At 38.4% G+C, this 26235-nt stretch overlaps 2 protein-coding genes across 2 annotated transcripts in view; both read right to left on the minus strand.

Moving 5' to 3' along the window:
* The window catches only part of LOC139149346 (receptor-type tyrosine-protein phosphatase beta-like), a 47766-nt gene extending 36487 nt beyond the window's left edge, over window positions 1-11279 (minus strand). The window contains exons 1-10 of the mRNA XM_070721068.1: window positions 11213-11279; window positions 8677-8946; window positions 8296-8565; window positions 5593-5862; window positions 5212-5481; window positions 5041-5100; window positions 2133-2402; window positions 1753-2022; window positions 1372-1641; window positions 133-402 (exon numbers count right to left, since the gene is read on the minus strand). Coding sequence (XP_070577169.1) covers window positions 133-402; window positions 1372-1641; window positions 1753-2022; window positions 2133-2402; window positions 5041-5100; window positions 5212-5481; window positions 5593-5862; window positions 8296-8565; window positions 8677-8946; window positions 11213-11279 — 2287 coding nt within the window. The remainder of the gene's footprint in view (window positions 1-132; window positions 403-1371; window positions 1642-1752; window positions 2023-2132; window positions 2403-5040; window positions 5101-5211; window positions 5482-5592; window positions 5863-8295; window positions 8566-8676; window positions 8947-11212) is intronic.
* Window positions 11280-18900: 7621 nt separating this feature from the next.
* On the minus strand, window positions 18901-23526 carry LOC139149356 (uncharacterized). The gene is made up of 4 exons (XM_070721081.1): window positions 23493-23526; window positions 21768-22037; window positions 21387-21656; window positions 18901-18953 (listed from the first exon to the last, which is right to left on the minus strand). The coding sequence occupies exons 1-4, from the start codon at window positions 23524-23526 to the stop codon at window positions 18901-18903; spliced, it is 627 nt and encodes a 208-aa protein (XP_070577182.1).
* Between the last annotated feature and the right edge of the window lie 2709 nt (window positions 23527-26235).

Below are 26235 nucleotides of genomic sequence, written 5' to 3' on the forward strand. Positions count from 1 at the left end.
CCAGTATAATCAAATCATGGGATAGTCACCTAACTTTGAACTAAATTCATTCAAAAAAGCAATCATATATCAATACCTACAAATCTCAAATTTACATTTTTGAATAGAACCTGTAATGTTAATGGCACTTACTTGTCCTCTGTGTTACATTGTTACTTTGTTTACTGAATTGATTTCCACTGTAACTTATCATGTAGATGACATACAACTCTCCTGGAACTAAACCTGTCAGAGTGGTAGTCCTTGCATCTGAATCATTCACTTGAACTGTCATTCCAGTTGATCCAGCACTGCATATGACCTCAAACCTATCAAATACTGTGCTGTCATTCATTGACCAAGTGACTACGATAGATGTAGAATTGTATGTTGCGATGCCATCAATCATAGGTGCTACTGGCTCTGTGAATTAACATCAAAAATAAAGCATTTTGAACTGGCACAATATTTACATATATTTTGTACTCTAATGGTCTGATTATTCTGGCCTAGATTTCTTTAATATGGCTCAGCTGGCTGCTATGTCATTATACCATTCTTGACAAGAATGAAAACCATGGCACTAGCCCATGAGGTTACCAGATTAAAACGAAGGACAGTATCATCAGAAGTACACTTACTTGTATTGATCATCTTAACAGCTTCACTGCTTCTACCATGTGCACTGTGCAGTGCGGGTTGAAATTTTGTTCTGTGCGCTTAGCAGACGCGCTCAACACGTTCCCAGTCTGCTCGCGATGCTCAGTACAGTGCACAACAGGAATCTAAAAGACGCCTGAATTTCAACTTTTTTCTTTTAAAGGGACAAAGTCGGCCATTTTTTCATGAATTTTGTTTGATCCAAGATGCTTCTTACATTGCTTGACATGTTGAAAGATACTTAATGAATGGGTGACCAACCATACCGTATATTTGACCCCAGTTTTAGGCAAATTAAATGAAACCATCACGAAAATGAATTAATAGACATGACCATTAATTCATTTTCACGATAGTTTCATGTATCGTGTCTAAAACCTGGGTTGAATATATGCATGGTCAATCATTCATTAAGTATCTTTCAACATGTCAAACAATATAAGAAGTATCTTGCATCAAACAAAATTCATGAAAAATGGCCGACTTTGTCCCTTTGAAGTTGGACTAAAAAGTTGTATAATAATAAGGTTATTCCCAAATAACGGGATTTATGTCCCACTACATTGTACGCTTTGGTATTGTCCGAGACGCGTAGCCTTGAGGACAATACCTCAGCTGCATGATGTACTCGGACATAAATCCCGGTATTTGGGAATAACCTTATATTATTTCTAAAGTTTCACACCATTATTTTTAATTTTATTTCAAAATGATAGTACCAAGTACACATACTTGTATTTATTGTTATTTCTGCATCAGTGCTGTTTGAGGTTCCACTCACAGTAACTACTGTAATAGTCTGTGCACTTCCTGGTGTACTGTACCCTTCACATTTGGCTGCAAGGGTTCCACCCTCTTGTACTATGGCAGGGTTAGCAGTACCACCAACAGAGCAGGACACAGCATAATAATCTAAGTCCCCATCTACTTCAGACCATCTAACAGCAATACTAGTACCATCAACGTTGCTGTCATCTATTTCAAGAACTGCAGCATTTGGTCCTGCAAGACAAATTAGACATGTACAAAATGAGACAATATTTTTGATGATAATACTTCTGAAATTTCATACCGTTATTTTTATTTCAAAATGATAGTACCAATTACACATACTTGTATTTATTGTCATTTCTGCATCACTGCTGTTTGTAGTTCCACTCACAGTAACTACTGTAATAGTCTGTGCACTTCCTGCTGTACTGTACCCTTCACATTTGGCTGCAAGGGTTCCACCCTCTTGTACTATGGCAGGGTTAACAGTACCACCATCAGAGCAGGACACAGCATAATAATCTAAGTCCCCATCTACTTCAGACCATCTAACAGCAATACTAGTACCATCAACGTTGCTGTCATCTATTTCAAGAACTGCAGCATTTGGTCCTGCAAGACAAATTAGACATGTACAAATGAGACAATATTTTTGATGATAATACTTCTGAAATTTCATAGCAGTATTTGTATTTCAAAATGATAGTACCAAGTACACTTACTTGTATTGATAATCATTACTGCATCACTGCTGTTTGTAGTTCCACTCACAGTAACTACTGTAATATTCTGTGCACTTCCTGCAGTATTGTACCCTTCACATTTGGCTGCAAGGGTTCCACCCTCTTGTACTTTGGCAGGGTTAGCAGTACCACCATCAGAGCAGGACACAGCATAATAATCTAAGTCCCCATCTACTTCAGACCATGTAACAGCAATACTACCACCATCAATGTTGCTATCATCTATTTGAAGAACTGCTGCATTTGGTCCTGCAAGACAAATTAGACATGTAAAAATGAGATCATACTTTATATGATATTATTATACACCTGCGTCTGTAACCTATGGAGTTTTTTCGTACAGTAACTTTCGGTATCAGAAGATGCGGAGTCCAATAACTTTGATGCAGAGTACAATAACTTTAGGTGTTATTGGACGCTATTTGACCTTTGACCTCAAAACACCTTACGTCAACACAGAAAAAGAAGAGCAAATTTTACATTTTTTCATAGACTCTCGAGAAAAACGGGACAGGCAACTCCTGAGGTTTCTTTGTGCGATCTATCTTGGAATACATTAAAGTTTATTTGCCAAGCGGTCCCCGACAACAATACTTCGTACTTAACACTGAATCTCATTAACGATCAAACTGACGTTCTAATATGTACACTTTGCTCTTGCATGGCACGTTCCGAGTAATGACACAGAGAATTTTGAGGGTTTTTGATACTAGTCATGGTGAATGTTCTGGTAACGATGAAGATCACATTTTGGATTCAAGCCGAAGCCAACGGGAAAAAACCAGACGATAAAAACAGTGTACATTTAGCCATAGACGCTACAGAAAACTCTTGCTAGATATCGACAATATAAGTTTACATTCCCTACCATAAAAATCTCCGATAACAACAAACATTTACAAGTTAGACAGGTTTACACTTCCCCAGTCCTGCGAAACGAAAACCTGACCTTTATTTCATCTGTCACGCAACATTTGACGAAAATCAGGGAACACAAAAAATGACTACTCCATCGGAGCTCAAATACACGACCTCTAACATTTTGGTACTGTTTTAGCCTGAAGAAACACCAAAGTTCGGATAAGCTACACATGTTTACATCCGCAAAGTACTAGAAAATACATTTGTAACACTGACTTTCGCTGTCAGGAGAAACTTCGCGATAAATCGGGACTATCCATCGGTTGATGGAGTCCGAAGCGGTAAGGTAGACATGCATTTACACAAAGCTGAACGCTGTCCTCGTAAATGTGGCCGTTCACAGTTTTCAAACAACAACATTTCAGTAGTTAACATACATACTTTACCGAATCATGGAGCATTCCTCGCACAGAAAATATTCAGACGGTTAAAAAACTGTAAAAACGAGGGAAAATTCGGAGATACACGGACGATTGCGGAATGTAAATAACTCTGTGATGTCAACTGCTGTTAAGTCTGGAACTGCAGCGGTATGTGTTTCGGATTTCTATTCGAAACTTTGTCACTATACAGCAACATACTGACTCCCTGCAGACTTCTAGTTGCATCGAATCTCGCTACCAATATGTAAAAAGTACTTTAAAACCATTTTGACGAATTCTTCTCAACATAGTTGTAACACTTTTATTTCTAAAATGGACTCGCGGGTAATCCGAAATAACTTGTAATCCGAAAACATTATTACCGTATACCCGCATGCACATGTCTATTAACGGACGTTGTGCAGTCGATCAGGTCCAGCTTCATTCCGTCCCCGACCCATTAACACCTCTTAATTATTCAAAGATAGATCGCAGGCTGCTAATCCCATAGACCCTTTGTTCTCTATCGCAGTTGCCAGTCCCATTTTTCTCGAGAGTCTATGATTTTTTACAAAAATTAATACTTTTCAGCATTCAGTACTTCACAAATCAATTCATGATCAGTCCAAACCCTGTGAATTTGAGTGAAATTATGCTGCTGTCGTACAATTTCTACCATGTGCACTGCGCAGTGCGGGTTGAAATTTTGTTCTGTGCGCTTAGCAGACGCGCTCAACACGTTCCCAGTCTGCTCGCGATTGCTCAGTACAGTGCACAACAGGAATCTAAAAGACGCCTGAATTTCAACTTTTTTTCTTTTAAAGGGACAAAGTCGGCCATTTTTTCATGAATTTTGTTTGATCCAAGATGCTTCTTACATTGCTTGACATGTTGAAAGATACTTAATGAATGGGTGACCAACCATACCGTATATTTGACCCCAGTTTTAGGCAAATTAAATGAAACCATCACGAAAATGAATTAATAGACATGACCATTAATTCATTTTCACGATAGTTTCATGTATCGTGTCTAAAACCTGGGTTGAATATATGCATGGTCAATCATTCATTAAGTATCTTCCAACATGTCAAACAATATAAGAAGTATCTTGCATCAAACAAAATTCATGAAAAATGGCCGACTTTGTCCCTTTGAAGTTGGACTAAAAAGTTGTATAATAATAAGGTTATTCCCAAAATAACGGGATTTATGTCCCACTACATTGTACGCTTTGGTATTGTCCGAGACGCGTAGCCTTGAGGACAATACCTCAGCTGCATGATGTACTCGGACATAATCCCGGTATTTTGGGAATAACCTTATATTATTTCTAAAGTTTCACACCATTATTTTAATTTTATTTCAAAATGATAGTACCAAGTACACATACTTGTATTTATTGTTATTTCTGCATCAGTGCTGTTTGAGGTTCCACTCACAGTAACTACTGTAATAGTCTGTGCACTTCCTGGTGTACTGTACCCTTCACATTTGGCTGCAAGGGTTCCACCCTCTTGTACTATGGCAGGGTTAGCAGTACCACCAACAGAGCAGGACACAGCATAATAATCTAAGTCCCCATCTACTTCAGACCATCTAACCAGCAATACTAGTACCATCAACGTTGCTGTCATCTATTTCAAGAACTGCAGCATTTGGTCCTGCAAGACAAATTAGACATGTACAAAATGAGACAATATTTTTGAAGATAATACTTCTGAAATTTCATACCGTTATTTTTATTTCAAAATGATAGTACCAATTACACATACTTGTATTTATTGTCATTTCTGCATCACTGCTGTTTGTAGTTCCACTCACAGTAACTACTGTAATAATCTGTGCACTTCCTGCTGTAATGTACCCTTCACATTTGGCTGCAAGGGTTCCACCCTCTTGTACTATGGCAGGGTTAGCAGTACCACCATCAGAGCAGGACACAGCATAATAATCTAAGTCCCCATCTACTTCAGACCATCTAACAGCAATACTAGTACCATCAACGTTGCTGTCATCTATTTCAAGAACTGCAGCATTTGGTCCTGCAAGACAAATTAGACATGTACAAAATGAGACAATATTTTTGATGATAATACTTCTGAAATTTCATACCATTATTTTTATTTCAAAATGATAGTACCAAGTACACTTACTTGTATTGATACTCATTACTGCATCACTGCTGTTTGTAGTTCCACTCACAGTAACTACTGTAATAGTCTGTGCACTTCCTGCTGTACTGTACCCTTCACATTTGGCTGCAAGGGTTCCACCCTCTTGTACTTTGGCAGGGTTAGCAGTACCACCATCAGAGCAGGACACAGCATAATAATCTAACTCCCCATCTACTTCAGACCATGTAACAGCAATACTACCACCATCAATGTTGCTATCATCTATTTCAAGAACTGCAGCATTTGGTCCTGCAAGACAAATTCAACATGTAAAAATGAGATCATACTTTATATGATATTATTATACACCTGCGTCTGTAACCTATGGAGTTTCTTCATACAGGAAGTTTCGGTATCAGAAGATGCAAAGTCCAATAACTTTGACGCAGAGTACAATAACTTTAGGTGTTATTGGACGCTATTTGACCTTTGACCTCAAAAACACCTTTACGGCAACACAGGAAAAAGAAGAGAAAATTTTACATTTTTTCATAGACTCTCGAGAAAAACGGGACAGGCAACTCCTGAGGTTTCTTTGTGCGATCTATCTTGGAATACATTAAAGTTTATTTGCCAAGCGGTCCCCGACAACAATACTTCGTACTTAACACTGAATCTCATTAACGATCAAACTGACGTTCTAATATGTACACTTTGCTCTTGCATGGCACGTTCCGAGTAATGACACAGAGAATTTTGAGGGTTTTTTGATACTAGTCATGGTGAATGTTCTGGTAACGATGAAGATCACATTTTGGATTCAAGCCGAAGCCAACGGGAAAAAACCAGACGATAAAAACAGTGTACATTTAGCCATAGACGCTACAGAAAACTCTTGCTAGATATCGACAATATAAGTTTACATTCCCTACCATAAAAATCTCCGATAACAACAAACATTTACAAGTTAGACAGGTTTACACTTCCCCAGTCCTGCGAAACGAAAATCTGACCTTTATTTCATCTGTCACGCAACATTTGACGAAAATCAGGGAACACAAAAAATGACTACTCCATCGGAGCTCAAATACACGACCTCTAACATTTTGGTACTGTTTTAGCCTGAAGAAACACCAAAGTTCAGATAAGCTACACATGTTTACATCCGCAAAGTACTAGAAAATAACTTTGTAACACTGACTTTCGCTGTCAGGAGAAACTTCGCGATAAATCGGGACTATCCATCGGTTGATGGAGTCCGAAGCGGTAAGGTAGACATGCATTTACACAAAGCTGAACGCTGTCCTCGTAAATGTGGCCGTTCACAGTTTTCAAACAACAACATTTCAGTAGTTAACATACATACTTTACCGAATCATGGAGCATTCCTCGCACAGAAAATATTCAGACGGTTAAAAAACTGTAAAAACGAGGGAAAATTCGGAGATACACGGACGATTGCGGAATGTAAATAACTCTGTGATGTCAACTGCTGTTAAGTCTGGAACTGCAGCGGTATGTGTTTCGGATTTCTATTCGAAACTTTGTCACTATACAGCAACATACTGACTCCCTGCAGACTTCTAGTTGCATCGAATCTCGCTACCAATATGTAAAAAGTACTTTAAAACCATTTTGACGAATTCTTCTCAACATAGTTGTAACACTTTTATTTCTAAAAATGGACTCGCGGGTAATCCGAAATAACTTGTAATCCGAAAACATTATTACCGTATACCCGCATGCACATGTCTATTAACCGGACGTTGTGCAGTCGATCAGGTCCAGCTTCATTCCGTCCCCGACCCATTAACACCTCTTAATTATTCAAAGATAGATCGCAGGCTGCTAATCCCATAGACCCTTTGTTCTCTATCGCAGTTGCCAGTCCCATTTTTCTCGAGAGTCTATGATTTTTTACAAAAATTAATACTTTTCAGCATTCAGTACTTCACAAATCAATTCATGATCAGTCCAAACCCTGTGAATTTGAGTGAAATTATGCTGCTGTCGTACAATTTCTACCATGTGCACTGCGCAGTGCGGGTTGAAATTTTGTTCTGTGCGCTTAGCAGACGCGCTCAACACGTTCCCAGTCTGCTCGCGATTGCTCAGTACAGTGCACAACAGGAATCTAAAAGACGCCTGAATTTCAACTTTTTTTCTTTTAAAGGGACAAAGTCGGCCATTTTTTCATGAATTTTGTTTGATCCAAGATGCTTCTTACATTGCTTGACATGTTGAAAGATACTTAATGAATGGGTGACCAAGCATACCATATATTTGACCCCAGTTTTAGGCAAATTAAATGAAACCATCACGAAAATGAATTAATAGACATGACCATTAATTCATTTTCACGATAGTTTCATGTATCGTGTCTAAAACCTGGGTTGAATATATGCATGGTCAATCATTCATTAAGTATCTTTCAACATGTCAAACAATATAAGAAGTATCTTGCATCAAACAAAATTCATGAAAAATGGCCGACTTTGTCCTTTGAAGTTGGACTAAAAAGTTGTATAATAATAAGGTTATTCCCAAAATAACGGGATTTATGTCCCACTACATTGTACGCTTTGGTATTGTCCGAGACGCGTAGCCTTGAGGACAATACCTCAGCTGCATGATGTACTCGGACATAAATCCCGGTATTTTGGAATAACCTTATATTATTTCTAAAGTTTCACACCATTATTTTTAATTTTATTTCAAAATGATAGTACCAAGTACACATACTTGTATTTATTGTTATTTCTGCATCAGTGCTGTTTGAGGTTCCACTCACAGTAACTACTGTAATAGTCTGTGCACTTCCTGGTGTACTGTACCCTTCACATTTAGCTGCAAGGGTTCCATTCTTTGGTACTATGGCAAGGTCAGCAGTACCACCATCAGAGCAGGACACAGCATAGTAATCTAAGTCCCCAACTACTTCAGACCATGTAACAGCAATACTACTACCATCAATGTTGCTATCATCTATTTCAAGAACTGCAGCATTTGGTCCTGCAAGACAAATTAGACATGTACAAAATGAGACAATATTTTTGATGATAATACTTCTGAAATTTCATACCATTATTTTCATTTCAAAATGATTGTCAGAAGTATACTTACTTGTATTGATAGTCTCAATAACTTCACTGCTGTTTGTAGTTCCACTCACAGTAACTACTGTAATATTCTGTGCACTTCCTGCTGTACTGTACCCTTCACATTTGGCTGCAAGGGTTTCACCCTCTTGTACTTTGGCAGGGTTAGCAGTACCACCATCAGAGCAGGACACAGCATAGTAATCTAACTCCCCACCTACTTCAGACCATGTAACAGCAATACTACCACCATCAATGTTGCTATCATCTATTTCAAGAACTGCTGCATTTGGTCCTACAAGACAAATTAGACATGTAAAAATGAGATCATACTTTATATGATATTATTATACACCTGCGTCTGTAACTATGGAGTTTCTTCATACAGGAAGTTTCGGTATCAGAAGATGCAAAGTCCAATAACTTTGACGCAGAGTACAATAACTTTAGGTGTTATTGGACGCTATTTGACCTTTGACCTCAAAACACCTTTACGGCAACACAGGAAAAGAAGAGAAAATTTTACATTTTTTCATAGACTCTCGAGAAAAACGGGACAGGCAACTGCTGAGGTTTCTTTGTGCGATCTATCTTGGAATACATTAAAGTTTATTTGCCAAGCGGTCCCCGACAACAATACTTCGTACTTAACACTGAATCTCATTAACGATCAAACTGACGTTCTGAATATGTACACTTTGCTCTTGCATGGCACGTTCCGAGTAATGACACAGAGAATTTTGAGGGTTTTTTGATACTAGTCATGGTGAATGTTCTGGTAACGATGAAGATCACATTTTGGATTCAAGCCGAAGCCAACGGGAAAAAACCAGACGATAAAAACAGTGTACATTTAGCCATAGACGCTAGAGAAAACTCTTGCTAGATATCGACAATATAAGTTTACATTCCCTACCATAAAAATCTCCGATAACAACAAACATTTACAAGTTAGACAGGTTTACACTTCCCCAGTCCTGCGAAACGAAAACCTGACCTTTATTTCATCTGTCACGCAACATTTGACGAAAATCAGGGAACACAAAAAATGACTACTCCATCGGAGCTCAAATACACGACCTCTAACATTTTGGTACTGTTTTAGCCTAAAGAAACACCAAAGTTCGGATAAGCTACACATGTTTACATCCGTAAAGTACTAGAAAATACATTTGTAACACTGACTTTCGCTGTCAGGAGAAACTTCGCGATAAATCGGGACTATCCATCGTTGATGGAGTCCGAAGCGGTAAGGTAGACATGCATTTACACAAAGCTGAACGCTGTCCTCGTAAATTTGGCCGTTCACAGTTTTCAAACAACAACATTTCAGTAGTTAACATACATACTTTACCGAATCATGGAGCACTCCTCGTTAAGAAAATATTCCGACGGTTAAAAAACTGCAAAAACGAGGGAATATTCGGAGAAAGACGGGCGATTGCGGAATGATAACAACTATGTGATGTCAACTGCTGTCAAGTCTGGAACTGCAGTGATATGTGTTTCGGATTTCTATTCGAAACTTTGTCACTTTACAGCAACATACTGACTCCCTGCAGACTTCTAGTTACATCGAATCCCGCCACAAATATGTTAAAAGTACCTTAAAATCATTTTGACGAATTCTTCTCAAAATAGTGGTACCACTTTTCTTTCTAAAAATGGACTCGCGGGTAATCCGAAATAACTTGTGAACCGAAAACATTATTACCGTATACCCGCATGCAGTGTCTATGAACCGGACGTTGTACAGTCAATCGGGTCCAGCTTCATTCCGTACCCGACCCATTAACACCTCTTAATTATTCCTGATAGGATCGCACGCTGCTAATCCCATACACCCTTTGTTCTCTATCGCAGTTGCCAGTCCCATTTTTCTCGAGAGTCTATGATTTTTTACAAAAATTAATACTTTTCAGCATTCAGTACTTCACAAATCAATTCATGATCAGTCCAAACCCTGTGAATTTGAGTGAAATTATGCTGCTGTCGTACAATTTCTACCATGTGCACTGCGCAGTGCGGGTTGAAATTTTGTTCTGTGCGCTTAGCAGACGCGCTCAACACGTTCCCAGTCTGCTCGCGATTGCTCAGTACAGTGCACAACAGGAATCTAAAAGACGCCTGAATTTCAACTTTTTTTCTTTTAAAGGGACAAAGTCGGCCATTTTTTCATGAATTTTGTTTGATCCAAGATGCTTCTTACATTGCTTGACATGTTGAAAGATACTTAATGAATGGGTGACCAACCATACCATATATTTGACCCCAGTTTTAGGCAAATTAAATGAAACCATCACGAAAATGAATTAATAGACATGACCATTAATTCATTTTCACGATAGTTTCATGTATCGTGTCTAAAACCTGGGTTGAATATATGCATGGTCAATCATTCATTAAGTATCTTCCAACATGTCAAACAATATAAGAAGTATCTTGCATCAAACAAAATTCATGAAAAATGGCCGACTTTGTCCCTTTGAAGTTGGACTAAAAAGTTGTATAATAATAAGGTTATTCCCAAATAACGGGATTTATGTCCCACTACATTGTACGCTTTGGTATTGTCCGAGACGCGTAGCCTTGAGGACAATACCTCAGCTGCATGATGTACTCGGACATAAATCCCGGTATTTTGGGAATAACCTTATATTATTTCTAAAGTTTCACACCATTATTTTTAATTTTATTTCAAAATGATAGTACCAAGTACACATACTTGTATTTATTGTTATTTCTGCATCAGTGCTGTTTGAGGTTCCACTCACAGTAACTACTGTAATAGTCTGTGCACTTCCTGGTGTACTGTACCCTTCACATTTGGCTGCAAGGGTTCCACCCTCTTGTACTATGGCAGGGTTAGCAGTACCACCAACAGAGCAGGACACAGCATAATAATCTAAGTCCCCATCTACTTCAGACCATCTAACAGCAATACTAGTACCATCAACGTTGCTGTCATCTATTTCAAGAACTGCAGCATTTGGTCCTGCAAGACAATTAGACATGTACAAAATGAGACAATATTTTTGAAGATAATACTTCTGAAATTTCATACCGTTATTTTTATTTCAAAATGATAGTACCAATTACACATACTTGTATTTATTGTCATTTCTGCATCACTGCTGTTTGTAGTTCCACTCACAGTAACTACTGTAATAGTCTGTGCACTTCCTGCTGTATTGTACCCTTCACATTTGGCTGCAAGGGTTCCACCCTCTTGTACTATGGCAGGGTTAACAGTACCACCATCAGAGCAGGACACAGCATAATAATCTAAGTCCCCATCTACTTCAGACCATCTAACAGCAATCTAGTACCATCAACGTTGCTGTCATCTATTTCAAGAACTGCAGCATTTGGTCCTGCAAGACAAATTAGACATGTACAAAATGAGACAATATTTTTGATGATAATACTTCTGAAATTTCATACCATTATTTTTATTTCAAAATGATTGTCACAAGTACACTTACTTGTATTTATATTCACTTCAACATCACTGCTGTTTGTAGTTCCACTCACAGTAACTACTGTAATATTCTGTGCACTTCCTGCTGTATTGTACCCTTCACATTTGGCTGCAAGGGTTCCACCCTCTTGTACTTTGGCAGGGTTAGCAGTACCACCATCAGAGCAGGACACAGCATAATAATCTAACTCCCCATCTACTTCAGACCATGTAACAGCAATACTACCACCATCAATGTTGCTATCATCTATTTCAAGAACTGCTGCATTTGGTCCTGCAAGACAAATTAGACATGTAAAAATGAGATCATACTTTATATGATATTATTATACACCTGCGTCTGTAACCTATGGAGTTTCTTCATACAGGAAGTTTCGGTATCAGAAGATGCAAAGTCCAATAACTTTGACGCAGAGTACAATAACTTTAGGTGTTATTGGACGCTATTTGACCTTTGACCTCAAAAACACCTTTACGGCAACACAGGAAAAAGAAGAGAAAATTTTACATTTTTTCATAGACTCTCGAGAAAAACGGGACAGGCAACTCCTGAGGTTTCTTTGTGCGATCTATCTTGGAATACATTAAAGTTTATTTGCCAAGCGGTCCCCGACAACAATACTTCGTACTTAACACTGAATCTCATTAACGATCAAACTGACGTTCTAATATGTACACTTTGCTCTTGCATGGCACGTTCCGAGTAATGACACAGAGAATTTTGAGGGTTTTTTGATACTAGTCATGGTGAATGTTCTGGTAACGATGAAGATCACATTTTGGATTCAAGCCGAAGCCAACGGAAAAAACCAGACGATAAAAACAGTGTACATTTAGCCATAGACGCTAGAGAAAACTCTTGCTAGATATCGACAATATAAGTTTACATTCCCTACCATAAAAATCTCCGATAACAACAAACATTTACAAGTTAGACAGGTTTACACTTCCCCAGTCCTGCGAAACGAAAACCTGACCTTTATTTCATCTGTCACGCAACATTTGACGAAAATCAGGGAACACAAAAAATGACTACTCCATCGGAGCTCAAATACACGACCTCTAACATTTTGGTACTGTTTAGCCTGAAGAAACACCAAAGTTCAGATAAGCTACACATGTTTACATCCGCAAAGTACTAGAAAATACATTTGTAACACTGACTTTCGCTGTCAGGAGAAACTTCGCGATAAATCGGGACTATCCATCGGTTGATGGAGTCCGAAGCGGTAAGGTAGACATGCATTTACACAAAGCTGAACGCTGTCCTCGTAAATGTGGCCGTTCACAGTTTTCAAACAACAACATTTCAGTAGTTAACATACATACTTTACCGAATCATGGAGCATTCCTCGCACAGAAAATATTCAGACGGTTAAAAAACTGTAAAAACGAGGGAAAATTCGGAGATACACGGACGATTGCGGAATGTAAATAACTCTGTGATGTCAACTGCTGTTAAGTCTGGAACTGCAGCGGTATGTGTTTCGGATTTCTATTCGAAACTTTGTCACTATACAGCAACATACTGACTCCCTGCAGACTTCTAGTTGCATCGAATCTCGCTACCAATATGTAAAAAGTACTTTAAAACCATTTTGACGAATTCTTCTCAACATAGTTGTAACACTTTTATTTCTAAAAATGGACTCGCGGGTAATCCGAAATAACTTGTAATCCGAAAACATTATTACCGTATACCCGCATGCACATGTCTATTAACCGGACGTTGTGCAGTCGATCAGGTCCAGCTTCATTCCGTCCCCGACCCATTAACACCTCTTAATTATTCAAAGATAGATCGCAGGCTGCTAATCCCATAGACCCTTTGTTCTCTATCGCAGTTGCCAGTCCCATTTTTCTCGAGAGTCTATGATTTTTTACAAAAATTAATACTTTTCAGCATTCAGTACTTCACAAATCAATTCATGATCAGTCCAAACCCTGTGAATTTGAGTGAAATTATGCTGCTGTCGTACAATTTCTACCATGTGCACTGCGCAGTGCGGGTTGAAATTTTGTTCTGTGCGCTTAGCAGACGCGCTCAACACGTTCCCAGTCTGCTCGCGATTGCTCAGTACAGTGCACAACAGGAATCTAAAGACGCCTGAATTTCAACTTTTTTTCTTTTAAAGGGACAAAGTCGGCCATTTTTTCATGAATTTTGTTTGATCCAAGATGCTTCTTACATTGCTTGACATGTTGAAAGATACTTAATGAATGGGTGACCAAGCATACCATATATTTGACCCCAGTTTTAGGCAAATTAAATGAAACCATCACGAAAATGAATTAATAGACATGACCATTAATTCATTTTCACGATAGTTTCATGTATCGTGTCTAAAACCTGGGTTGAATATATGCATGGTCAATCATTCATTAAGTATCTTTCAACATGTCAAACAATATAAGAAGTATCTTGCATCAAACAAAATTCATGAAAAATGGCCGACTTTGTCCTTTGAAGTTGGACTAAAAGTTGTATAATAATAAGGTTATTCCCAAAATAACGGGATTTATGTCCCACTACATTGTACGCTTTGGTATTGTCCGAGACGCGTAGCCTTGAGGACAATACCTCAGCTGCATGATGTACTCGGACATAAATCCCGGTATTTTGGGAATAACCTTATATTATTTCTAAAGTTTCACACCATTATTTTTAATTTTATTTCAAAATGATAGTACCAAGTACACATACTTGTATTTATTGTTATTTCTGCATCAGTGCTGTTTGTAGTTCCACTCACAGTAACTACTGTAATCATTTGTGCACTTCCTGGTGTACTGTACCCTTCACATTTGGCTGCAAGGCTTTCACCCTCTAGTACTTTGGCAGGGTTAGCAGTACCACCATCAGAGCAGGACACAGCATAATAATCTAAGTCTCCATCTACTGCAGACCATGTAACAGCAATACTACTACTGGTGACATTGACATCATCTATTTCAAGAACTGCTGCCTTCGGTCCTGCAACACAAATAGTAAATGTACAAAATGAGACAATATTTTTGATGATAATACTTCTGAAATTTCATACCATTATTTTTATTTCAAAATGATTGTCACAAGTACACTTACTTGTATTTATCACCTCAACAACGTCACTGCTGTTTGTAGTTCCACTCACAGTAACTACTGTAATATTCTGTGCACTTCCTGCTGTATTGTACCCTTCACATTTAGCTGCAAGGCTTTCACCCTCTTGTACTTTGGCAGGGTTAGCAGTACCACCATCAGAGCAGGACACAGCATAGTAATCTAAGTCCCCACCTACTTCAGACCATGTAACAGCAATACTACCACCATCAATGTTGCTATCATCTATTTCAAGATCTGCTGCATTTGGTCCTGCAAGACAAATTAGACATGTAAAAATGAGATCATACTTTATATGATATTATTATACACCTGCGTCTGTAACCTATGGAGTTTCTTCATACAGGAAGTTTCGGTATCAGAAGATGCAAAGTCCAATAACTTTGACGCAGAGTACAATAACTTTAGGTGTTATTGGACGCTATTTGACCTTTGACCTCAAAAACACCTTTACGGCAACACAGGAAAAAGAAGAGAAAATTTTACATTTTTTCATAGACTCTCGAGAAAAACGGACAGGCAACTCCTGAGGTTTCTTTGTGCGATCTATCTTGGAATACATTAAAGTTTATTTGCCAAGCGGTCCCCGACAACAATACTTCGTACTTAACACTGAATCTCATTAACGATCAAACTGACGTTCTGAATATGTACACTTTGCTCTTGCATGGCACGTTCCGAGTAATGACACAGAGAATTTTGAGGGTTTTTTGATACTAGTCATGGTGAATGTTCTGGTAACGATGAAGATCACATTTTGGATTCAAGCCGAAGCCAACGGGAAAAAACCAGACGATAAAAACAGTGTACATTTAGCCATAGACGCTACAGAAAACTCTTGCTAGATATCGACAATATAAGTTTACATTCCCTACCATAAAAATCTCCGATAACAACAAACATTTACAAGTTAGACAGGTTTACACTTCCCCAGTCCTGCGAAACGAAAACCTGACCTTTATTTCATCTGTCACGCAACATTTGACGAAAATCAGGGAACACAAAAAATGACTACTCCATCGGAGCTCAAATACACGACCTCTAACATTTTGGTACTGTTTTAGCCTGAAGAAACACCAAAGTTCGGATAAGCTACACATGTTTACATCCGCAAAGTACTAGAAAATACATTTGTAACACTGACTTTCGCTGTCAGGAGAAACTTCGCGATAAATCGGGACTATCCATCGGTTGATGGAGTCCGAAGCGGTAAGGTAGACATGCATTTACACAAAGCTGAACGCTGTCCTCGTAAATGTGGCCGTTCACAGTTTTCAAACAACAACATTTCAGTAGTTAACATACATACTTTACCGAATCATGGAGCATTCCTCGCACAGAAAATATTCAGACGGTTAAAAAACTGTAAAAACGAGGGAAAATTCGGAGATACACGGACGATTGCGGAATGTAAATAACTCTGTGATGTCAACTGCTGTTAAGTCTGGAACTGCAGCGGTATGTGTTTCGGATTTCTATTCGAAACTTTGTCACTATACAGCAACATACTGACTCCCTGCAGACTTCTAGTTGCATCGAATCTCGCTACCAATATGTAAAAAGTACTTTAAAACCATTTTGACGAATTCTTCTCAACATAGTTGTAACACTTTTATTTCTAAAAATGGACTCGCGGGTAATCCGAAATAACTTGTAATCCGAAAACATTATTACCGTATACCCGCATGCACATGTCTATTAACCGGACGTTGTGCAGTCGATCAGGTCCAGCTTCATTCCGTCCCCGACCCATTAACACCTCTTAATTATTCAAAGATAGATCGCAGGCTGCTAATCCCATAGACCCTTTGTTCTCTATCGCAGTTGCCAGTCCCATTTTTCTCGAGAGTCTATGATTTTTTACAAAAATTAATACTTTTCAGCATTCAGTACTTCACAAATCAATTCATGATCAGTCCAAACCCTGTGAATTTGAGTGAAATTATGCTGCTGTCGTACAATTTCTACCATGTGCACTGCGCAGTGCGGGTTGAAATTTTGTTCTGTGCGCTTAGCAGACGCGCTCAACACGTTCCCAGTCTGCTCGCGATTGCTCAGTACAGTGCACAACAGGAATCTAAAAGACGCCTGAATTTCAACTTTTTTTCTTTTAAAGGGACAAAGTCGGCCATTTTTTCATGAATTTTGTTTGATCCAAGATGCTTCTTACATTGCTTGACATGTTGAAAGATACTTAATGAATGGGTGACCAAGCATACCATATATTTGACCCCAGTTTTAGGCAAATTAAATGAAACCATCACGAAAATGAATTAATAGACATGACCATTATTCATTTTCACGATAGTTTCATGTATCGTGTCTAAAACCTGGGTTGAATATATGCATGGTCAATCATTCATTAAGTATCTTTCAACATGTCAAACAATATAAGAAGTATCTTGCATCAAACAAAATTCATGAAAAATGGCCGACTTTGTCCCTTTGAAGTTGGACTAAAAAGTTGTATAATAATAAGGTTATTCCCAAAATAACGGGATTTATGTCCCACTACATTGTACGCTTTGGTATTGTCCGAGACGCGTAGCCTTGAGGACAATACCTCAGCTGCATGATGTACTCGGACATAAATCCCGGTATTTTGGGAATAACCTTATATTATTTCTAAAGTTTCACACCATTATTTTAATTTTATTTCAAAATGATAGTACCAAGTACACATACTTGTATTTATTGTTATTTCTGCATCAGTGCTGTTTGAGGTTCCACTCACAGTAACTACTGTAATAGTCTGTGCACTTCCTGGTGTACTGTACCCTTCACATTTGGCTGCAAGGGTTCCACCCTCTTGTACTATGGCAGGGTTAGCAGTACCACCAACAGAGCAGGACACAGCATAATAATCTAAGTCCCCATCTACTTCAGACCATCTAACAGCAATACTAGTACCATCAACGTTGCTGTCATCTATTTCAAGAACTGCAGCATTTGGTCCTGCAAGACAAATTAGACATGTACAAAATGAGACAATATTTTTGAAGATAATACTTCTGAAATTTCATACCGTTATTTTTATTTCAAAATGATAGTACCAATTACACATACTTGTATTTATTGTCATTTCTGCATCACTGCTGTTTGTAGTTCCACTCACAGTAACTACTGTAATCATTTGTTCACTTCCTGGTGTACTGTACCCTTCACATTTGGCTGCACGGGGTTCACCCTCTTGTACTATGGCAGGGATAGCAGTACCACCATCAGAGCAGGACACAGCATAGTAATCTAAGTCCCCATCTACTTCAGACCATGTAACAGCAATACTACTACCATCAATGTTGCTATCATCTATTTCAAGAACTGCAGCATTTGGTCCTGCAAGACAAATTAGACATGTACAAAATGAGACAATATTTTTGATGATAATACTTCTGAAATTTCATACCATTATTTTTATTTCAAAATGATTGTCAGAAGTACACTTACTTGTATTTATAGTCATATCTACATCACTGCTGTTTGTAGTTCCACTCACAGTAACTACTGTAATATTCTGTGCACTTCCTGCTGTATTGTACCCTTCACATTTGGCTGCAAGGGTTCCACCCTCTTGTACTTTGGCAGGGTTAGGAGTACCACCATCAGAGCAGGACACAGCATAGTAATCTAACTCCCCATCTACTGCAGACCATGTAACAGCAATACTACCACCACTCAATGTTGCTGTCATCTATTTCAAGAACTGCAGCATTTGGTCCTGCAAGACAAATTAGACATGTAAAAATGAGATCATACTTTATATGATATTATTATACACCTGCGTCTGTAACCTATGGAGTTTCTTCATACAGGAAGTTTCGGTATCAGAAGATGCAAAGTCCAATAACTTTGACGCAGAGTACAATAACTTTAGGTGTTATTGGACGCTATTTGACCTTTGACCTCAAAAACACCTTTACGGCAACACAGGAAAAAGAAGAGAAAATTTTACATTTTTTCATAGACTCTCGAGAAAAACGGGACAGGCAACTGCTGAGGTTTCTTTGTGCGATCTATCTTGGAATACATTAAAGTTTATTTGCCAAGCGGTCCCCGACAACAATACTTCGTACTTAACACTGAATCTCATTAACGATCAAACTGACGTTCTGAATATGTACACTTTGCTCTTGCATGGCACGTTCCGAGTAATGACACAGAGAATTTTGAGGGTTTTTTGATACTAGTCATGGTGAATGTTCTGGTAACGATGAAGATCACATTTTGGATTCAAGCCGAAGCCAACGGGAAAAAACCAGACGATAAAAACAGTGTACATTTAGCCATAGACGCTACAGAAAACTCTTGCTAGATATCGACAATATAAGTTTACATTCCCTACCATAAAAATCTCCGATAACAACAAACATTTACAAGTTAGACAGGTTTACACTTCCCCAGTCCTGCGAAACGAAAACCTGACCTTTATTTCATCTGTCACGCAACATTTGACGAAAATCAGGGAACACAAAAAATGACTACTCCATCGGAGCTCAAATACACGACCTCTAACATTTTGGTACTGTTTAGCCTGAAGAAACACCAAAGTTCAGATAAGCTACACATGTTTACATCCGCAAAGTACTAGAAAATACATTTGTAACACTGACTTTCGCTGTCAGGAGAAACTTCGCGATAAATCGGGACTATCCATCGGTTGATGGAGTCCGAAGCGGTAAGGTAGACATGCATTTACACAAAGCTGAACGCTGTCCTCGTAAATGTGGCCGTTCACAGTTTTCAAACAACAACATTTCAGTAGTTAACATACATACTTTACCGAATCATGGAGCATTCCTCGCACAGAAAATATTCAGACGGTTAAAAAACTGTAAAAACGAGGGAAAATTCGGAGATACACGGACGATTGCGGAATGTAAATAACTCTGTGATGTCAACTGCTGTTAAGTCTGGAACTGCAGCGGTATGTGTTTCGGATTTCTATTCGAAACTTTGTCACTATACAGCAACATACTGACTCCCTGCAGACTTCTAGTTGCATCGAATCTCGCTACCAATATGTAAAAAGTACTTTAAAACCATTTTGACGAATTCTTCTCAACATAGTTGTAACACTTTTATTTCTAAAAATGGACTCGCGGGTAATCCGAAATAACTTGTAATCCGAAAACATTATTACCGTATACCCGCATGCACATGTCTATTAACCGGACGTTGTGCAGTCGATCAGGTCCAGCTTCATTCCGTCCCCGACCCATTAACACCTCTTAATTATTCAAAGATAGATCGCAGGCTGCTAATCCCATAGACCCTTTGTTCTCTATCGCAGTTGCCAGTCCCATTTTTTCTCGAGAGTCTATGATTTTTTACAAAATTAATACTTTTCAGCATTCAGTACTTCACAAATCAATTCATGATCAGTCCAAACCCTGTGAATTTGAGTGAAATTATGCTGCTGTCGTACAATTTCTACCATGTGCACTGCGCAGTGCGGGTTGAAATTTTGTTCTGTGCGCTTAGCAGACGCGCTCAACACGTTCCCAGTCTGCTCGCGATTGCTCAGTACAGTGCACAACAGGAATCTAAAAGACGCCTGAATTTCAACTTTTTTTCTTTTAAAGGGACAAAGTCGGCCATTTTTTCATGAATTTTGTTTGATCCAAGATGCTTCTTACATTGCTTGACATGTTGAAAGATACTTAATGAATGGTGACCAAGCATACCATATATTTGACCCCAGTTTTAGGCAAATTAAATGAAACCATCACGAAAATGAATTAATAGACATGACCATTAATTCATTTTCACGATAGTTTCATGTATCGTGTCTAAAACCTGGGTTGAATATATGCATGGTCAATCATTCATTAAGTATCTTTCAACATGTCAAACAATATAAGAAGTATCTTGCATCAAACAAAATTCATGAAAAATGGCCGACTTTGTCCTTTGAAGTTGGACTAAAAAGTTGTATAATAATAAGGTTATTCCCAAAATAACGGGATTTATGTCCCACTACATTGTACGCTTTGGTATTGTCCGAGACGCGTAGCCTTGAGGACAATACCTCAGCTGCATGATGTACTCGGACATAAATCCCGGTATTTTGGGAATAACCTTATATTATTTCTAAAGTTTCACACCATTATTTTTAATTTTATTTCAAAATGATAGTACCAAGTACACATACTTGTATTTATTGTTATTTCTGCATCAGTGCTGTTTGAGGTTCCACTCACAGTAACTACTGTAATAGTCTGTGCACTTCCTGGTGTACTGTACCCTTCACATTTGGCTGCAAGGGTTCCACCCTCTTGTACTATGGCAGGGTTAACAGTACCACCATCAGAGCAGGACACAGCATAATAATCTAAGTCCCCATCTACTTCAGACCATCTAACAGCAATACTAGTACCATCAACGTTGCTGTCATCTATTTCAAGAACTGCAGCATTTGGTCCTGCAAGACAAATTAGACATGTACAAAATGAGACAATATTTTTGATGATAATACTTCTGAAATTTCATACCATTATTTTTATTTCAAAATGATAGTACCAAGTACACATACTTGTATTTATATTCATTTCTGCATCACTGCTGTTTGTAGTTCCACTCACAGTAACTACTGTAATAGTCTGTGCACTTCCTGCTGTATTGTACCCTTCACATTTGGCTGCAAGGGTTCCACCCTCTTGTACTTTGGCAGGGTTAGCAGTACCACCATCAGAGCAGGACACAGCATAGTAATCTAACTCCCCATCTACTTCAGACCATGTAACAGCAATACTACCACCATCAATGTTGCTATCATCTATTTCAAGAACTGCTGCATTTGGTCCTGCAAGACAAATTAGACATGTAAAAATGAGATCATACTTTATATGATATTATTATACACCTGCGTCTGTAACCTATGGAGTTTCTTCATACAGGAAGTTTCGGTATCAGAAGATGCAAAGTCCAATAACTTTGACGCAGAGTACAATAACTTTAGGTGTTATTGGACGCTATTTGACCTTTGACCTCAAAAACACCTTTACGGCAACACAGGAAAAAGAAGAGAAAATTTTACATTTTTTCATAGACTCTCGAGAAAAACGGGACAGGCAACTGCTGAGGTTTCTTTGTGCGATCTATCTTGGAATACATTAAAGTTTATTTGCCAAGCGGTCCCCGACAACAATACTTCGTACTTAACACTGAATCTCATTAACGATCAAACTGACGTTCTGAATATGTACACTTTGCTCTTGCATGGCACGTTCCGAGTAATGACACAGAGAATTTTGAGGGTTTTTTGATACTAGTCATGGTGAATGTTCTGGTAACGATGAAGATCACATTTTGGATTCAAGCCGAAGCCAACGGGAAAAAACCAGACGATAAAAACAGTGTACATTTAGCCATAGACGCTACAGAAAACTCTTGCTAGATATCGACAATATAAGTTTACATTCCCTACCATAAAAATCTCCGATAAACAAACAAACATTTACAAGTTAGACAGGTTTACACTTCCCCAGTCCTGCGAAACGAAAACCTGACCTTTATTTCATCTGTCACGCAACATTTGACGAAAATCAGGGAACACAAAAAATGACTACTCCATCGGAGCTCAAATACACGACCTCTAACATTTTGGTACTGTTTTAGCCTAAAGAAACACCAAAGTTCGGATAAGCTACACATGTTTACATCCGCAAAGTACTAGAAAATACATTTGTAACACTGACTTTCGCTGTCAGGAGAAACTTCGCGATAAATCGGGACTATCCATCGGTTGATGGAGTCCGAAGCGGTAAGGTAGACATGCATTTACACAAAGCTGAACGCTGTCCTCGTAAATGTGGCCGTTCACAGTTTTCAAACAACAACATTTCAGTAGTTAACATACATACTTTACCGAATCATGGAGCATTCCTCGCACAGAAAATATTCAGACGGTTTAAAAAACTGTAAAAACGAGGGAAAATTCGGAGATACACGGACGATTGCGGAATGTAAATAACTCTGTGATGTCAACTGCTGTTAAGTCTGGAACTGCAGCGGTATGTGTTTCGGATTTCTATTCGAAACTTTGTCACTATACAGCAACATACTGACTCCCTGCAGACTTCTAGTTGCATCGAATCTCGCTACCAATATGTAAAAAGTACTTTAAAACCATTTTGACGAATTCTTCTCAACATAGTTGTAACACTTTTATTTCTAAAAATGGACTCGCGGGTAATCCGAAATAACTTGTAATCCGAAAACATTATTACCGTATACCCGCATGCACATGTCTATTAACCGGACGTTGTGCAGTCGATCAGGTCCAGCTTCATTCCGTCCCCGACCCATTAACACCTCTTAATTATTCAAAGATAGATCGCAGGCTGCTAATCCCATAGACCCTTTGTTCTCTATCGCAGTTGCCAGTCCCATTTTTCTCGAGAGTCTATGATTTTTTACAAAAATTAATACTTTTCAGCATTCAGTACTTCACAAATCAATTCATGATCAGTCCAAACCCTGTGAATTTGAGTGAAATTATGCTGCTGTCGTACAATTTCTACCATGTGCACTGCGCAGTGCGGGTTGAAATTTTGTTCTGTGCGCTTAGCAGACGCGCTCAACACGTTCCCAGTCTGCTCGCGATTGCTCAGTACAGTGCACAACAGGAATCTAAAAGACGCCTGAATTTCAACTTTTTTTCTTTTAAAGGGACAAAGTCGGCCATTTTTTCATGAATTTTGTTTGATCCAAGATGCTTCTTACATTGCTTGACATGTTGAAAGATACTTAATGAATGGGTGACCAAGCATACCATATATTTGACCCCAGTTTTAGGCAAATTAAATGAAACCATCACGAAAATGAATTAATAGACATGACCATTAATTCATTTTCACGATAGTTTCATGTATCGTGTCTAAAACCTGGGTTGAATATATGCATGGTCAATCATTCATTAAGTATCTTTCAACATGTCAAACAATATAAGAAGTATCTTGCATCAAACAAAATTCATGAAAAATGGCCGACTTTGTCCCTTTGAAGTTGGACTAAAAAGTTGTATAATAATAAGGTTATTCCCAAAATAACGGGATTTATGTCCCACTACATTGTACGCTTTGGTATTGTCCGAGACGCGTAGCCTTGAGGACAATACCTCAGCTGCATGATGTACTCGGACATAAATCCCGGTATTTTGGGAATAACCTTATATTATTTCTAAAGTTTCACACCATTATTTTTAATTTTATTTCAAAATGATAGTACCAAGTACACATACTTGTATTTATTGTTATTTCTGCATCAGTGCTGTTTGAGGTTCCACTCACAGTAACTACTGTAATAGTCTGTGCACTTCCTGGTGTACTGTACCCTTCACATTTGGCTGCAAGGGTTCCACCCTCTTGTACTATGGCAGGGTTAGCAGTACCACCAACAGAGCAGGACACAGCATAATAATCTAAGTCCCCATCTACTTCAGACCATCTAACAGCAATACTAGTACCATCAACGTTGCTGTCATCTATTTCAAGAACTGCAGCATTTGGTCCTGCAAGACAAATTAGACATGTACAAAATGAGACAATATTTTTGAAGATAATACTTCTGAAATTTCATACCGTTATTTTTATTTCAAAATGATAGTACCAATTACACATACTTGTATTTATTGTCATTTCTGCATCACTGCTGTTTGTAGTTCCACTCACAGTAACTACTGTAATAGTCTGTGCACTTCCTGCTGTATTGTACCCTTCACATTTGGCTGCAAGGGTTCCACCCTCTTGTACTATGGCAGGGTTACAGTACCACCATCAGAGCAGGACACAGCATAATAATCTAAGTCCCCATCTACTTCAGACCATCTAACAGCAATACTAGTACCATCAACGTTGCTGTCATCTATTTCAAGAACTGCAGCATTTGGTCCTGCAAGACAAATTAGACATGTACAAAATGAGACAATATTTTTGATGATAATACTTCTGAAATTTCATACCATTATTTTTATTTCAAAATGATTGTCACAAGTACACTTACTTGTATTTATAGTCATATCTACATCACTGCTGTTTGTAGTTCCACTCACAGTAACTACTGTAATATTCTGTGCACTTCCTGCTGTACTGTACCCTTCACATTTGGCTGCAAGGGTTCCACCCTCTTGTACTTTGGCAGGGTTAGCAGTACCACCATCAGAGCAGGACACAGCATAATAATCTAACTCCCCACCTACTTCAGACCATGTAACAGCAATACTACCACCATCAATGTTGCTATCATCTATTTGAAGAACTGCTGCATTTGGTCCTGCAAGACAAATTAGACATGTAAAAATGAGATCATACTTTATATGATATTATTATACACCTGCGTCTGTAACCTATGGAGTTTCTTCATACAGGAAGTTTCGGTATCAGAAGATGCAAAGTCCAATAACTTTGACGCAGAGTACAATAACTTTAGGTGTTATTGGACGCTATTTGACCTTTGACCTCAAAAACACCTTTACGGCAACACAGGAAAAAGAGAGAAAATTTTACATTTTTTCATAGACTCTCGAGAAAAACGGGACAGGCAACTGCTGAGGTTTCTTTGTGCGATCTATCTTGGAATACATTAAAGTTTATTTGCCAAGCGGTCCCCGACAACAATACTTCGTACTTAACACTGAATCTCATTAACGATCAAACTGACGTTCTAATATGTACACTTTGCTCTTGCATGGCACGTTCCGAGTAATGACACAGAGAATTTTGAGGGTTTTTGATACTAGTCATGGTGAATGTTCTGGTAACGATGAAGATCACATTTTGGATTCAAGCCGAAGCCAACGGGAAAAAACCAGACGATAAAAACAGTGTACATTTAGCCATAGACGCTACAGAAAACTCTTGCTAGATATCGACAATATAAGTTTACATTCCCTACCATAAAAATCTCCGATAACAACAAACATTTACAAGTTAGACAGGTTTACACTTCCCCAGTCCTGCGAAACGAAAACCTGACCTTTATTTCATCTGTCACGCAACATT

The sequence above is a fragment of the Ptychodera flava genome, chromosome 2, assembly GCF_041260155.1.
Source record: "Ptychodera flava strain L36383 chromosome 2, AS_Pfla_20210202, whole genome shotgun sequence".
Lineage (NCBI taxonomy): Eukaryota > Metazoa > Hemichordata > Enteropneusta > Ptychoderidae > Ptychodera > Ptychodera flava.

What these genes read in the sequence shown, in the direction of transcription:
- LOC139149356 (XM_070721081.1), bottom strand. Translation starts at nt 23,526, where the DNA reads ATGAAGCTGGACCTGATCGACTGCACAACGTCCG. An exon ending in GATCGACTGCACAACGTCCG is followed by an intron (nt 22,038 to 23,492) that starts GTTAATAGACAT and finishes TTTGTCTTGCAG; the next exon opens with GACCAAATGCAGCAGTTCTT. An exon ending in AGAAATAACAATAAATACAA is followed by an intron (nt 18,954 to 21,386) that starts GTATGTGTACTT and finishes TTTGTCTTGCAG; the next exon opens with GACCAAATGCTGCAGTTCTT.